General features: G+C 33.4%; 1 protein-coding gene across 1 annotated transcript; it reads left to right on the forward strand.

The window, feature by feature from the left end:
- Nucleotides 1-1,179: 1,179 nt before the first annotated feature.
- Nucleotides 1,180-16,680, forward strand: LOC114344136 (phosducin-like protein). The gene is made up of 4 exons (XM_028294991.2): nucleotides 1,180-1,480; nucleotides 6,225-6,500; nucleotides 15,523-15,793; nucleotides 16,130-16,680. The coding sequence occupies exons 1-4, from the start codon at nucleotides 1,321-1,323 to the stop codon at nucleotides 16,263-16,265; spliced, it is 843 nt and encodes a 280-aa protein (XP_028150792.1). The 5' UTR covers nucleotides 1,180-1,320; the 3' UTR covers nucleotides 16,266-16,680.
- Nucleotides 16,681-17,599: the final 919 nt, after the last annotated feature.

Raw genomic sequence — 17,599 nt, forward strand, 5'->3', positions numbered from 1 at the left:
CGATACCGCTGCTCTAAAGAGATCAGCAGAAGTGCAATTAAACCATGCTCTCAATATTTCAATTAAATCTCTCAATATTTCAATATTTCAATTAAAAGAATGTAATTACACACTGAAACATAGTTTTTAATTATAAATAACTTTTCATAATAACAATTTTCGATATTGTAAAAAATAAACGTATTTTACTAGCGAAATTCATATTTTTTGACATACCTCGTATAAAATTGATAAAATTTGACATAAGATTGTTGTATTTTAAGTTTTAGACCAGGCAGAACTTTTTATTAAGAATCACTTTTTTTCGCAAAATTAATAATAAAAGAGTTATCTAAATTAATAGAAATAACTGAAAATGTTAGTTAGGTATCCAAAATAAAAAAAAAAAATTTCAATTAGAAGGATGTAATTGCATACTAGAATATAGTTTTTAATTCCAAACAACTTATAATAATAGCAATTTTCAATATTGTGAAAAATAAAGCTACTTTACTCTTGAGTGAAATTCAAACTTTTTGACATACCTCGTATAATATTCAAAAAATTTTATATTTGATGGTTAAATTTTAGGTTTTGGACCAAGCAGAGCTTTTTATCAAGATTTTTTCGTAAAATTAATAATAAAAAAGTTTTCCATATGGATACAACTTACAGGGACATACATATCTTGTGACAATATCTATATATTACAGTTATCGTTGCAAAATAAGTTCTTCAGTTGAATAAATGTGTTTCTTACAATTTCCATTCTATACCTCGTTTTTAAACTAGGAGGAGTAATTAAAATTTACCGCACCGTAATTCTCGTTTGTAATTGGTCCAACCGCAGGAAAGTTATGGGCAAGTTTGCTCGACTAAATAATTACGAAATTTGTGACACTATTGACATGTATGCAATTTTGACAATATTAGCATTTAAAATTCTTTTACTTTTTAGTTTATTCCTTTTGTTTTAAAAACAGAGTATAGATCTCTTTTCTTTTGTCTGAGTCTGAGATGATCTACATTTCCTGAATGTTTTGAAAATAAAAATATTTTTGTTTCTTAGGCTTATTTCTTATCCATAGTGTTGTATTTATGTTGCACTATGCGTTGTAACTCCTCAATGTCGTTTGCAAAAAACTCTACAAGCATTCTACAAGTACTTTCTCTGGAATTATTTCCTACTACATCGGGAGAAGTAGTCACTCCTATGAATTAAATATTTGACAGAATGTTTGTATTATAACCTAAAAATATCTTGTTTTTGTAATAAATCAATTCCCTATAAAACTAATTAAATTAAATTTGTTATTATTAGATAAATTATTAAAGAAATCAATGGCTACATTAGAAGATAAAATTCTTGGTGAAAAAGCGCAGTACTATTGTAGTAGCAGTGAGGAAAGTGATAATGACCAAAATGATGATGATGAGCCAAACAAACCCCAAAAGGATAATGTTGAAAGTGCGGAACTTCCAGATATTAATAAATGGGAAGGTAATATATGTAAATAAATGATCCCTGCGCGGGGTCGGCTTGCCTAATTGCATTTCTCCATAAGTTTCTATCTTGGGTCATATCAACATCAATCCCTTTTACTGACATGTCCTGCCTAAGCGTCTCCCCAGGTCTTCTTTGGTCTTCCTCTCCTACTTCTTCCAGGAACCTGCAGTTCAGCAATTCTTAGTATTGGGTGATTAACGTCTCAACATTGAACATGACCAAACCATCTTAACTTATGCTGCCTCATTTTAGTACCTATCAATTAATTGGTGACACCCCTAGACTTCCCCTAATAAAGTCATTTCTAATTTTATCATTTTTTTGTTGCTCCACTCATCCATATAATTATTCTTGTTTCTGCCACATGCATCCGTTGTTTCTCTTTTTTTTACTTGCCCAACATTTAGTTCCGTACATCACAGTCAGTCTTATGGCTGTTTTATAAAAATTTTCCTTTTAGCTTTACTGGAATTTTTCCGTCGCACAACACACCACTTGCTTCCTTCCATCTTATCCACCCAACCCTAATTTTATAGCCATCTCTATCTATTCCCCCCCATTACTCTGTAATACCGATCCTAGCTACTTAAAACTCCCGCTTTTCACAATCATTTCACCATCCAAAGATATCATTTTATTTGTAGTAACTCCATCTTTAAACGAACATTTAAAATACTCTGTCTTTCTCCTAAGTTTTAAACCTTTTTCCTCAAGAGCTCCATTGTTCCAGTTTTTTTTTCTGTCATCTTTACTAGTTCCCACCAACACAACATCATGGGCATACATTAAGCACCGGGGAATAATATCCTGTATTTTCGCTGTTATCTGATCCAAAACTAATGAGAATAAATAATGACTAAGCACCAAGCATTAGTGCACTCCTACTTTCATGTGAAATTTATCAGACTCTCCCATACTTGTAGTGATGAGCAAGACTGGTCTTGGTCTTGCGGTCTTGGTCTTGGTCTTGCAGCAAGCCGCCTTTTGGTTGCAAGACCAAGACCAAGCTTGCAAGAACAAGACCAAGACCGAACCTTGCAAGACCACGCAAGACCAAGACCAACCTGCAAGACTCTTGCACTTTTTTGAGAAAAATTGGTTTTTATTATTTAACTTTATTTTTTTAGTTCAATAATATATACTGGACATTGTAAGAAACCTTAAACAATATCGAATTTTTAAAATACATAATATTTTAAACAAATGAAATAGAGAATGTGGAAAAATCCCCTTACGAACAATTCACACATCCACCATTTCAGGTTGGGAAAAATTTCTTGATAGAATCAAAGATCCAAACACCTGTTCTTAGAAATGTGTTTCGCCCTCTTCAACCTCTCTGGGCTTATCAATAAAGATGAGATTTATTTTTAGATTATATTTTAATTAGATATTATAATTTAATATTATAATTAGATCTTTTGATCACTGAGTGTGTTTCAAAGATTTACATCTTTTGTTTTTTTTGTTTTTCAAACATAATATTTTGGTTATATTTTTAAGTCGTTTTGATTAAGTCAAACGGTTTGCATTTTCTCAACCTTCAAAGTGTCCAGAAGGCAAGTTTTCAAATGGCGACAGTTCAAGGACAATTGAAATTACTTGTAAGACAAAAAAATGTAATTATAGATAGGGTAATCCATTTAAAAAAATGCAATTAAAAACGGTTTTTATGTACCAGTAGTTTTCGCTTTTTTGTCTAATAAAAATACTGACACTTATTTAAATTCTTTTCGCATAATCGAGGAAAAATGTAGGTCGTTAAATTTAAAATTAATACAAAAAATATAATAGATTTTGAAAAGGGATTCACAATGCTGTGAAAGCATTGTGGCCTGAATAAAAAATAACTGGTTGTCGATTGTAATGTGTCAAGCTTGGTATCGCAAAATCCAAAGCTTAGGTTCAGTTTCTGAATATAATGACAAAAATTCCGATACTGGGAAATTTTTAAAATTAGTTTTTGGATTAAATTTTTACTATCAACGAAAGTTGGAAGTTGAATTATTTGTGAAAATCCCGGATGACAAACGCGTAAAGAATTTTACTCATTTCATAGTTGAAAACTATTTGGAAGAATCTAGGTTTTCCCCAGAAAGGGCCAGTACTACAAATAGTATGTGCCGCACTTGAAATGCATGCGCATCATTTCACTGTGTTTTAAATTCTAGTTTTTACTACCCACATCCGAATATTTTCAACTTTTTAGATGTCATAATGGGTATTCAATCCAAAAATATGTGAAAATAAAAAGTGTGAATAACTCGTGTTACGAGAGCAATGTAGTTTAAATAAAATTAAAGAACTGCAAGATAACAAATTACAGAATTACATTAGGTTTAGTTATTATGCTATAGTATTAGGTCTATAAATAGGTATGGTAAATATGTACGTATAGGTTATAAAAAAAGTTAATTATATTAAATAATGATTAAATAGAGTAAAAAATATTTGATTTTTGTGTTCTCTTAAAAAAATTTAATTTATGTTCTTAAATTTGACCCTCGTAGGATAAATACTACAGTGTTCGAGTGAAAGGAGCAGATCATTATCTGTTAACAACTATAAACCGTTTATCCCTTTTCGTAAAATCTGTGAATTGAAGGTCCCCGACCATTTGTGGCACCTTTAAGAAGCTCTTTTTCTTTAACATTTTATTAAAATACAGGGGCAATAAACAATAATCCAGACTCAAGACGTGGTCTGAAGGCAGGCGGCAGGTATCGATAGCATGCAAAACACAACGTGACACAACCGAAGGCCGGCAATTGCAACAAGGGTTGTAAATGCTGGTTTTTTCCTACTGATAAACATTAACATTATAAAAATATACTCCAATCTCTGTATATAGAGAGAAATAATTAGGTCATTAGGTGAATGTATAATGTTAAAATTGGTATCCGTTTGAAACTACATTCTACATTCTGTTAAAATTTTAAAGCAAAAAAATATAGTTTCATTTTTCACATCTTTATTTATTTCAATGTACATTTTATTCGAAATTGTTTGGCTCAAATTATTACTACCAAAAACGCAAGACCAGCAAGACTCTTGCAGCAAGACCAAGAACAAGACCGGCTAGTGCAAGACCAAGACCAAGACTGCCTTTTAGCTGCAAGACCAAGACCAAGCTTGCAAGAACAAAACCAAGACCAAGACTAGCCTGGTCTTGGTCTTGTTCTTGTTTTGCTCATCACTACATACCTGTCCTAACACTAGTTGTTACTCCCTCATATATGGACTGTTCAGAATACAATTGAGCTATGTACACTTTTGTATTTTTTGGGGTAATGACATGAAATTTGTTCCAGTAGAAGTTGTTTGGGGCCAATAAAAGCAAAGTAAATGTCTAATGACCGGTTTCACCAACAACAAATAGTATTTTATTCTATATTAAAGTTATTTGACCAATAAACTGACATTTCTCCATTTTACTAACGTCAAACAAAACTTATTTTATTTATTTATCGAATAAATATTTACTGTTCGGGTAAATTGCCAAGTTAATATCGCTGTAAATATCTATAAGAAAGTAAATTCTTCAGTTTAACTTTAAATTATCAAAATTATATTGAAACAAAATAAAAATATAAATGTCTAATAAATTTTATTCAATGAATAACTATTCATTGATTTATTTGTTGTTGGTGAAACCGGACCTAAGTTAATCCTTGACTTTCTTAAATGGAATATGTACTTTTAAAAATTTTAACAGGTAATTCTGTTATGAAACTTTAATATTAAACTTCTGTAACTCAAATTTAGCTAAAGTGGACTTGGTTCACTTGTATTCTGGACCCTCGACATACCTCTCACAATCTTTACATATTCACCAGGGACTCCTTTCTTATTTAGTACCCGACACAGATTCTCTCTAGGAACTCTATCATATGCTTTCTCAAGATCAATTCATACCATATGAGCATTTGTTTCTTTATTCATGTATTTTTCCATCAACTGCCTTATAATGAAAATTGCATCTGTTGTTGATCTGCCCTGCATAAAGCCAAATTGATTATCGGATATTTTGGTTTCTGTACTTATCTGTGTAGCAATTACTCTTTCCCATATTTTCATATTCATATATCTCCCTGGTTTTTGTAAGCAGGTACAGTAGAACCCCGGTCAACCGAAATCGGGTTAACCGGAACCCGGGTCAACCGGAACGTAAATATTTAAAAGTGTTTGTAATACAGTATGTCACAGTACATACTCTAGTAACCTACTATGTATTTACCAATCCATTACATATTGTATTTTAAATATTTTGTATAACTGTAATAAAATACTGTATTACTGTACTGTACATACTACAGTATATATAGACATTGTTTGTAAATTCATTTTCCCTATACGCCGTGTTATTAGGCTATTTTTAGCATATGACGGCTAAACCGAAAAATTGGTTATCCGAAATGGCTCTCCCCCCTTTATTTAGGTTAACCGGGGTTCTACTGTACTAATATACTGCTTCTCCATTCATCTGGCATTTGTCCAATTTCCATAATTCTATTAAACAAACCTGTTAGCCAACTTTCTCCTATCTCTCCTGTTCTCCACACTTCCCCTGGAATATCATGTACTAGAACTGCTTTTCCTTTCTTTATTTTTTGGAGTGCTGGAACCACTTCCTCATTGGTTGCCATTGCTATTATTGTCTCCGTTTGCTCTATTGCTGTTACTGTCTCCTAAATCAAAACTTTATTTTTATTTCATCTAATATGTACATACTTTTAAGGAACTTCTACAAACACTGGACCAAAAGGAGTAATAAAAGACTGGCAGAGATACAAACAGTTAGAGAATGAAAAGAGAATTGAAGATGACACTGAAAAGATCGAATTGATGAAAAAACTAACATTAACTGTAAGGACATCATTAGATGAAGAAAGGGAAAAGGCTGCTTTAGAAGATCCTGAGTTAGCTGAGTTACTTAATGATGACTTCTTAATTGCTTATCAAAAACAGAGAATGCAAGAAATGATTCAGAATACAAATTATAATTTTAAATTTGGTAAGAGTTTTTAAATAATAATTAATAATTTTTGTTGACTAGTTCTAAATGTCTAGTACAGTAGAGCGTCGATAATCCGAACCCTGGTAATCCGAACGATCGCTAATCCGAACGCAAAAAAATTATAAAATTAAAAAATATGATCGCGGACCGAATTTTTGGATTTAATATGACAATATGGGCAAAATATGACCGCGGATTTTTGTTTTGTTTATGCTGAAATACATACAATATATTTGTTTATTATGCAGGTGTTTTATTCCTTGTAACTAAAATGTATGTACATATGTAGTACGAGTACTATGTTTATGAGCTTTGTATGTATTTTGAACATATGTTTGATAATCCGAACTACCCCTGTACCAATTAGTGTGGATTATCGACGCTCTACTGTACCTTTTTTGAATAGCTCTTTAAGTGTTATATGTACACCACAACGCACATTCTGTTGTAAACTGTAGCAACTTTCGTCCGATTTCGTCCAAAAATTTGATCAGAGACACTTTTAAAGAAATAAACACATTGGTGTTATATGGTCACTTTTTGAATTAATACTTTGTTTAATACATTGTTCACCAGAAACTAGCACCTTCTTGTCACAAATTTGAATGATAGTGTTTTTACTGGACCTTGGACCATGAGCTTTTTAATTTTTAATTGTGACATATCATTTTCCTTGATCTACTGAAATGTTTTTAAGGTTGATATAGCACAGTTTTCTGAGGAAAAAGATGATGCATAATGCATTTTGTTGGTGAGATAAATTTAAATTTTTTTAATTAATAGGTACACTTTTGAAAGGGATGTGCAACATTTATTTTTAGCATAGACATATTTTCTAGTTTTTGTGGTGTTTCGATGTCATTGCAATTTGTGTGATTTCCATGGGGTTACTGCCCTGTGGACAGTATTCACACATGCACACACTTCATACCTACTGTCGCTTTTCCCTACATACCACAGTTTGTATCCTTCACCTAGTTCTTTTGACCTTTTCCCTTTGCACTTCTTTTCTTGAACACAAGCAATTTATATTCTCCTTCTTTTAACCTTCCGTTACTGGCGCCAATTTTTTGTGATCGAATATTCGCGCATGGTGCAGAAGACCGCATACAAAAATATGGGTCAGCAATATTTAAAAAAAAAATTTTGCAAAATTGTGTGCAATTATATTATTTAATGAATATATGATCATATAAGTTTGTATAATATATGCGTTTGAGTCAACATTATATTACTTTAATCAAAAGTAACTTTGTTCATCACCATCTTCATACGTTTCCTCGTCAGTCAATACTTCCTCAAATAATTTTTATAATCTTTGCTGCTCCTTCTCGTAATCCATATCTAAATATAAATAAACAAATATATAAACATTGAAAATAAGAAAAAGATCTTAAATTACCTTACTAATTAAAACTATCAATGTCTGATTTTTTTTTTTTTTAACATCCCATTTATTTACAATCTGTAATAATGATTACAATAAGTAAATTGTTTAACAATTAAAAGAGACTTGCAGGAGACTGTCCAGTGACAATAACCTATAAAATCATAATTTTAGTACTTAACAAAATTATTTGTGACTAATAAATAAAACCCTATACATAAAACTCTATAATAAATAAAATATTTTTGAAAATTTAAAATTTAAAATCTTGTTCGTAGATCGCTTGGAGTGTGGCGCTTTAGCCTTCTGTTTGCCTGGGGTCTCATTAGGTTCTTCGCTAGCCTGTTGGGGTGGTTTTGTAGTCGGATGTCGTATTTTTGGGCGTAACTGGCAATTTCTTCTTTGACAGTCTTCATTTGGAGATCACGATTGATGTGTTCATTGGGCATGTACCACGGTGCATTTGTGATAATGCGCAAGGTTTTCGATTGGAATCTCTCCAGGATGTCGATATTGGATCTCGACGCAGATCCCCACAGTTGGATACCATAGCTCCATATTGGCTTAATCACTGCCTTGTATACTAAAATTTTATTGTACAAACTCAGTTGTGACCTTTTTCCTATCAGCCAGTACATTTTATTGAGTTTCAGACCCAACTGTTTTCTTTTCGTGAATATGTGTTTCTTCCACGTTAATCTGCGGTCCAAGTGCATACCTAGGTATTTTACGTCATCCTTTTGTTGTAGTACTTGATTATTTATTGAGACGGTTGGGCACGTATCTTTTCGATTAGTGAACGTTATATGTACTGACTTGCTTTCGTTTACTTTAATTCGCCATGTTTGTAACCAGATATTTATACTGTCGAGATTTGTCTGGAGCAGTTGCGAGGCGATGTACGGGTTTGAGTGAGCTGCAATGATTGCTGTGTCATCTGCATATGTGGCTGTGATGATGTTTTGGCTTGTAGGAAGATCTGCTGTGTAGAGTAGGTAGAGAACTGGTCCAAGGACACTACCCTGAGGTACTCCAGCGTTGATTGGATATAAGTTAGTGCACTGATCTTTAACTTTTACAAGGAAATGGCGGTCGGAGAGATAGGACTTGAGGATTAGAAAGTAGTTGAGAGGAAGGACTTTTCTTATTTTGTATAGCAAGCCAGTGTGCCAGACTTTATCAAAAGCCTGCGAGACATCCAAAAAGGCTGCAGAGCAGTATTGCTTCTCTTCTAAGGCTTTGTTTATGGAATTGCAGACTCGATGAATTTGCTCGGTGGTAGCATGTTGTTGTCTAAATCCAAACTGGTGGTTGGGTATTAGCTGCTTTTCCACGAGGATTGGCTGTAATCTGTCTAGTAAGAGTTTTTCAAAAACCTTTGACATCACTGAAAGTAGACTGATAGGTCTATAGGACTTAACTTCTTCTACAGGCTTGCCTGGTTTGGGTATTAAGATGATTTGTGCCAATTTCCACAAAAGGGGATAGTAACCAGTTCTTAAGATTGCGTTAAAAATCTGTGTCAAATATTGCACGCCTTTCTTGGGAAGTTCTTTTAAAATTTTTGCAGTGATTAAGTCGAACCCTGGGGACTTTTTCGGATTCATATCTGTTTGGATTTTGTTGAAAACTTGTTTGGCTGTGAATTTCTCCAACGGTGCTTCTAGTTGGTATGGATATTCTAAATACAATTGAATATTATCTTCTGCATCAGAGTTGTTGTTTTGGGCATGTGGTTGGAACACTTCCTCCAGGTATTTGGCAAAGACTGTAGCTTTTTCGTTGTTACTTTTAGCCCATCGTCCGTTACTGGCCCGGATAGGCGGATTAGAGAGTTGTGGTCTGTTAATCTTTCGTGTTGCCTTCCATAGCGAGTATTCGGAGGTTTCCGTAGCAGATAGATTTTGTAGATATCGTTTTATGTCGTTGTTTTTATTGTTGTTTAACAAAGTTTTTAGTCGCGCTGTAGCTTGGTTTAATCTATTTTTATCCTGGGGTGCACGGGTTCTTTGCCATACTTTCCTTAGTCTTCTTTTTTCTGCGATTTTAAATGTCTGATTTAAACACAAAAATTTGTGCACAAATACTCGCACACGGTGTGGCGCACCATGTTGCCTAGTAATAAAAGTACAATACTCTTTTTTACACTGCACGTGGACTTCACCCATAGTTGACTGACGACTGAAGAGGTATATGCAGCAGCAATTCAAAATCTCCACTACAATCAGAGTTACGGGAAGTTATTTATCGGGCCGGTCTCACACACCGTGTGCGAGTAACGGAGGGTTAAGCAAATTTGCCAACTTCAGACTCTTACTTTTTAGACATCCAAGATTCTAAGATAGTAGAGTAAATGGACTGGCAAAAGGCTTCTAGAAAAGATTTTCGTGGGCACTTTGTTGCTAAAATGTAAAACCCATATTTTTTGGTTTCTAATATATTTGTAATGCAAAATCACTTGGTCGTCCAAAAATCGTTGCGGGAGGGGACCGGTGGGGAGCCTTACAAAAAAAACTGCAATTTTTTTTTCGTCGTTTTTCGGATGTGCAATATCCGAAAATTCATTCCTCAAAGTTGCATACCCATCCGGACATTAGAAATATTTGTTTTTAATTTATAAAAATACGTCAAACCATTGTTGTATACGGAGCGCCTTCATATAAAATCACTTGCCCTGACAACCCATATTTTTAAAATCTTTTACATCGCTCTATCTCGAAAAATATTGGGTCTAGCAAAAAATGACTTTCTGTAAACGTTATAGACCAAACATCAGAGAACATGTGAGTGTTTTTGGAATTTTGATTGGATAATTAGTTTAGGAAAAAATTAAATAAATCGAACGGCATGTCACGACGGACAGTGGTGAACGCAGAGATGCGAGGAAGGGCGAGATTCTATGCGGGAGTCAACCCCTAATCGACTCTACTGACCGGGATGTTGTTAGGTTCGTTTTTTCATTGTGATGCCGATTTTAGGGATGATGAATACTGCTGGCGTACTAAATAGATTTGTTTTGGCTCGTTTTGTTGTCAGATTATTAACACTTTTGGAATATTGTATTTTGCCTTGAGATGCTGTTCTTTCTTTAAATTCTTTACTATTATAAGCTTTAGTTTTAGCGCGAAATCCACTGAGATTTTAAGTGAGACATAATAAAGTTCTTCTGTGTTAATTATTATATTATTAAAAGTGATTAATGATACCTATTGGTAAGTTAACAATATTGTACCTACTTATTAGTATTACAGCTAAAATTTTTTTGTATCCATCTAGAAATGGATTTAACAAACAGCAGCAGCTCTGACAGCTAACTTGAGTAAAAAATCAGATTAAGGCATGTTTCTTTCCGAAAATCTGATGTCGGACAAGACGTTTTTATTCAAAATGTGTGTCTTATTTGTTTGGAATGAGGAAGGCTGGGTAATTCTCAAGAAAGATCTAAAAAAACTTTTATTCAATGCACAAGTGAACGTATGAAAAGTTGTCATGATGATAAATATATGCAGCATATATTCTCAAAATTTGATGATCTACAAAATCAAGATTTTTTAAATGGCACAAAAATTGTTACAAATCCTATATGAGTTCAAAGAACGTTGCCTCGTACAAGTCAAAAAATACTAAACTGACGTTTCGTAGAGAAGATATTTTTCAAAAACGGCCCTTGCGATCACCTTTTAATTCACAAAAGTGCATCTTTTGTCAGAAGCGCTCACCGAAACAAAAACTATTCCAAGTTATGACTAATAATATACAAGAAAAATTAAGAGCTATATCAGGAAGCAACCCTGTGTTCTTTACGAGAACTGGAGACGACTTAATTGCCTCGCAAACAAAATATCATGCCGCTTGCGTTTCAACTGAATTACACAATCTAAATAAAAAATCTGTTGGAAATACTGATATTAACAAAACAGAAAATGAAGCATTTGGGAAACTTTTGGAGGAAATGGAGAAAGGGTTTTGAGAAAGGTAAAGGATACAATACAAAATCGATTGGCAAAAGGTATCGTGAAATTAGTGGCATTGACGACATGAGCGAGAAACAAATAATTAAAAAAATGAAAAACCATTTTGGGGATGCTGTTGAATCAGTAAGGTCTCCTAGACAAAACGAGCCCACAATATTTTTAAGGAAGTTCTCGAAAGAACAGGCAATTGAGACAATCGTGCACAACCACGACCAATCTGACACTCTCAGTTTCAGTTTCGGTGCATCGGAGCAACACATTCTAGTCAAAATCTGCCAAACTATCCGAAGTGAGATACTCAAGATGTCAACTGAGCCCGACAAAAAAAAAATGAATGTTAGAGACTACAAAAAATAAAAGCATATTGGCCTAGCACTTTTAGTTCATCACGAAACAAGATCAAAAAAACTCATTGAAGCAATGCACGCCTGCGGTCATTCAATTTCATACATCAATACTCTTAGAGTGCGTAACAGCATCGCCCAAGAAGAAATTCAACTTTACTTGGAGAATGATCATGTGACCATACCGAGACAATTGGTACCCGACAGATTTGTCCAATTTGCCGCTGACAACATTGACATTTTGGAAGAGACCTTGGACAAATCACCTACTTTTCACGGAACCCAAATTGCTGCCTTCCAGGGGGGACCATTGAATGAAGATATACCTGGACAATTTAAATTTTTGCCATATAATCAGAAGCTGACAATACCTAATGATTTTCATTCCCTTCATAAAAGTTATTTTGAGAAATCAAAAAGAAAAGTAAAATCAGAAGAAAATAAACTGAGCATCATAGAAAAGAGTCAGAATCTTAATAATAACATACGATGTCATAACATGGGATGGTGCATTTGCAGAATGAGGGACTCTGTTAGGAATTAAACCGTTACCCCACAGTGGTCAGGATTTCATAAACTGACTTTGGAGGATAAATCACATGTAACGACCTATGGCTACTTACCTGTTCTACCCCATGTCTCGTCAGAATATGATACCGTTTGGACTGTTATCAGAAAGTGCAGTGAAATTGCTAAGAAGCTAAATAACAGATACACAGTACTGACATTTGACCAAGCGATCTATTATAAAGCTAAAGAGCTCCAATGGTCCCAGCCAGAAGACACAAGGAATGTAGTTATTCGTCTAGGTGGATTCTACATTGTTATGAACTTCCTGAAAATAATTGGTCAGTTTATGAGAGATTCTGGATTTGCTGACGTATGGTTGGACAGTGGTCTATATGCTCAGTCCACAATTGATGGTATTTTATCTGGTAAAAAGTACAATAAAGCTATACGAGCCCATAAGTTGACATACGAAGCTGTGTCAAGATTATTAATAACTCTGTATAAGAAGTGGCTTTTAGGCTGTGCTAGTCCTTCTGTATATCTAGTAATTAAGAAATAGGTACGTAGATGTAATTGTTTGTATTACTTTGTTCCTGATTCCGAAATTAATTCCAGGGAAAACCGATGCCATTTTAGTATATGTACATACTAAGCTTTTGAACTTTAACCATTTTACGACGTCCTTAATAAGCTTTATAATGATAAAACAATTGAATCTGTAAGAACATTTTTTGGGATACCTCGACGTACTAAGTCATCTAGGGCTCGATAACACGGAACGAGTCCCACCAGAGCTCAATCCTTTTGATATCGTAAGTATCTGGGATAAGTGAATTTTCCCCTTTGAGGGAGTGTGAGCCGTATGGCTAAATCTGGATAAACATAATAATAATAATAATAAGTATACAACAGTACCTTAAATATATACAACAATACCTATTATTAATATTATAATATAACTACATACTACTATCACTTAACACGTACAATATTCCAAAAGTGTTAATAATCTGACAACAAAACGAGCCAAAAAAAATCTATTTAGTACGCTAGCAGTATTCGTCATCCCTAAAATCGGCATCACAATGAAAAAACGAACCTAACAACATTCCGGTCAGTAGAGTCGATTAGGGATTGACTCTCGCATAGAATCTCGCCTTTCCTCGCATCTCTGCGATCACCACTGTCCGTCGTGACATGCCGTTCGATTTATTTAATTTTTTCTTAAACTAATTATCCAATCAAAATTCCAAAAACACTCACATGTTCTCTGATGTTTGGTCTATAACGTTTATAGAAAGCCATTTTTTGCTAGACCCAATATTTTTCGAGATAGAGCGATGTAAAAGATTGTAAAAATATGGGTTTTCAGGGCAAGTGATTTTATATGAAGGCGCTCCATATACAACAATGGTTTGACGTATTTTTATAAATTAAAAACAAATATTTCTAATGTCTGGATGGGTATGCAAATTTGAGGAATGAATTTCCGGATATTGCACAACCCAAAAAAGACGAAAAAAAATTGCAGTTTTTTTTTGTAAGGCTCCCCACCGATCCCCTCCCGCAACGATTTTTGGACGACCAAGTGATTTTGCATTACAAATATATTAGAAACCAAAAAATATGGGTTTTACATTTTAGCAACAAAGTGCCCACGGGAGAGCACAATAGGATCCCTTTTAAACTATACTAAGACCCTATCCTTGTTTTTCTAACCTGTAGTGGTGTTCCCCGGAAATAGCCTCATTAAGGACCGGTTTTTCAGTGCTGGGTTAACGTATTTATTTTTTGGTCACCGAAATATTCATGGTTAATCAGTTTTTCAGTACTAGGTTAGAGCTTAAACTCGTTTAAATTAACCACGATTTTAACCGATCCTCGTTAGATGGTTTAACTCCGAATTTTGCGGTTACGCTTGCGCATTGGTGCAGTGAATGCATCATGTTTATTTTTTTGAGTACCTGCCTGACAGACAGTGACAGAAGGGATTAGTTGGGTTATGTTATTTTCTTTCATCGCGGGAAGTATTCTAATACCTCCTTATTATTATAAGGAAATTATTATTATTGAAATTATAAATTATTATCGTTATTATATAGGGAGGAATTATAAGGAAATATATTTAAATATAACTGTAACAGGTACCTATGTTTACACTTACTGTAACAGGATTTAATGCATGATTCCTAGTAATATTTTAAAAAGATTATTTTATATTTGTCTACACAGCAAAATACTTAATTATTTACCAAACAGTTTGACTTCTTATTTTCTGGTCAATCTGTTCAAATAGTGATAAGACCGTGGTCTTTGACAAACAAAATCAGAGGAAAAGTCTAAATCGTCCCAGTAATTCTAATTCTCTTCTGTTATGAAACCGAGGTAGACGTTATGAACTAAACAAAGATTCCGAACTTGATATTGCATTGCATTCATCATTTTTTAATTTGGTTATGAAATTGTCTTTTATTTATTTTTCTGTCAAATTGATCATTATTTCTCGAATTGCACATGCACACGTACAGTTACTGCTGCCAACAGAAGAAAAAAAGTGGTTAGCTAAACGAGATTTTCTTAACTTGATTTAAAGCACTGAAAAACGCTATGAGGGTTAAAATACTGGCTAAAATTTAAACTAGGTTAGCTAACCAAAATTTTAACCGCTCACTGAAAAACCGGGCCTTAGAAATCTGTTCTGAGGGTCAGTTTACTTCCAAAACATTTTATCTCAAAAGATGCCATCATTTCAATATATATACTTCTAAACATGTTCATATTGATAAAATATCAATTCGTTTAAGGTGATCTCATTTTTCTACAAAACGGACAAGAATTCCTAGATGCAATTGACAAAGAGCACAAAGCAGCCACTATCATTGTTCACATATACGAAGACACGGAAGCATGTAGGAATATGAATGTCTGCCTTAAGTCTCTTTGCAAATTATATGTAAATGTCAAATTTTGTTGTATCAAGGGTTCTGCTGCTGGTATAAGTCAACAATTTAAAGCTGACGGTGTGCCAGCATTGTTGGTGTACAAGGCAGGGAACCTCGTTGGAAACTTTGTAAGGTATATATGTTTTTGTTATAGTTATCAGAATTATAAGTAGAATTTATTAAAATTTCTAGTGGTAAAACATGATTAATTGTAAAGAAACTTTTACTAAACTCAACAAGAAGTCTAAGATCCGAAAATCTAAAACTTCTAACGCTGAAACCAAAATGTTGGTGACAACCTAAATCCGTACCTTCTAAAATTTGCAAGTCAAACAAACGATAAATGAAATAGACTAGAGGAATCTAAAATTGTATTCCACATTGTATTGTTTTAAATCCATATTGAGATGGATATTTGAAGATGGAGGGATTTTAATGATTTACAGCTGCTAACAGTGGTTTTTTGTAGGTTATCAGATGAACTCGGTTCGAATTTCTTGTCAGAAGATGTCCAGAATTATTTGGTCGAACATGGGTTACTAGAAGATAAGTCATGCACTCCTAAATTGGTCTCCAGCACTGATGATGCTGTTGACAGCGACTGAAATGCAGATTAGAAACATGAGTACTGGTACACTTCTCTTCAAATGTAACAAAGAGACAACGTAGTAATCTGATCTTAAGTTAGCATAACCATATAACAGTTTTTAACAGATGGTTGGTAAAAACTGGTTTGAAAAAATCGGTAAATTTGTGCCATATTGGAAACTAGCAATAAAATTTACAAAGAGATTTGTACAAGGGTTAGATCCCAATCCTCATATGTGTGTATTTCACAATGAAAATGAATTGACCAATTATCTGCATTCCATCTCATATTGAATAAGGTTCATTATTATATATTTTAATGAATATGAACATTTTTTAGAATTCACAAGGAAGAATATCCTGTAGGTGGCTGTATACCATTAATTATTACTAATTAAGTATTTTCTATGGGAAATAAGCCACAATTTTACTAAAAAATGAATTTATTAACGTTTCGAAGCCCAAATCGGGTTTCGTTGTCAAAATACAAAATACTATTAAAATAAACAAAAATGTTGTTGCTAAGTAAAAAAATTCTTCTAATAATTTATTTAATCTGACTCATTTATATTGGCAATTCAGACGTATATTATACATTTTAAAGTAGAAGACTTTAAAATGATATCGTCACTATTTATGAGTTGCGTTCCTGGGACGACTTTACTAAAAGATAGTTCATTCGATTAGATGAAATCAATCCCAACTCAAGAATATCCGTCGCAAAAAAATCATAGCATGTGATCTGTCTTTAAAAAGACAACCAAATGCAACGATGACAGTAAAATTCTCGCGTTAGAGATTCCATAGTAAATCACGAGGGAAAACCAGGAAAAAACCTCGTGATACTATCCCGACATCGTAAGTATTTGGTCTTACATTTAATTTACTTTCAAAAAACTAATACCAAATTCTGACTTTAATATGTTTAAATTATAAATAATAATAATACATAGATATACAATAAGTAATACTAAAATATAAAATTTTTACTAACTCGATATGTTATTGACTTACTAATCGTGGTATTTTCTTTCTATTGACTTCCTCTTTCAGTATGGGTAACCACATCCTACTCCATTCTACCGAGGAATTTGCGACACAATTGGTTTCATTTAGCATAATTCGAGCCGCTTCTTTGATTTTTCTCTTTTTACTATCTGATTCTTTCAGGACTATACTTGAATCTCTCCACACTTCAGGACTATCAAATTCTCTATTTTTAATATAAGACTGATGTTCACTTATTCTAACGTTAAATGGTCTTGATGTTTCACCTAAATAAAATTGTTCGCATTCACAAGGTATTTTATTAATGCAATTCTTTGTTCTTTCTTGTTCATTGTTAGGTTTA

Source organism: Diabrotica virgifera, chromosome 7 (genome assembly GCF_917563875.1).
Source record: "Diabrotica virgifera virgifera chromosome 7, PGI_DIABVI_V3a".
Classification (NCBI taxonomy): Eukaryota; Metazoa; Arthropoda; class Insecta; order Coleoptera; family Chrysomelidae; genus Diabrotica; species Diabrotica virgifera.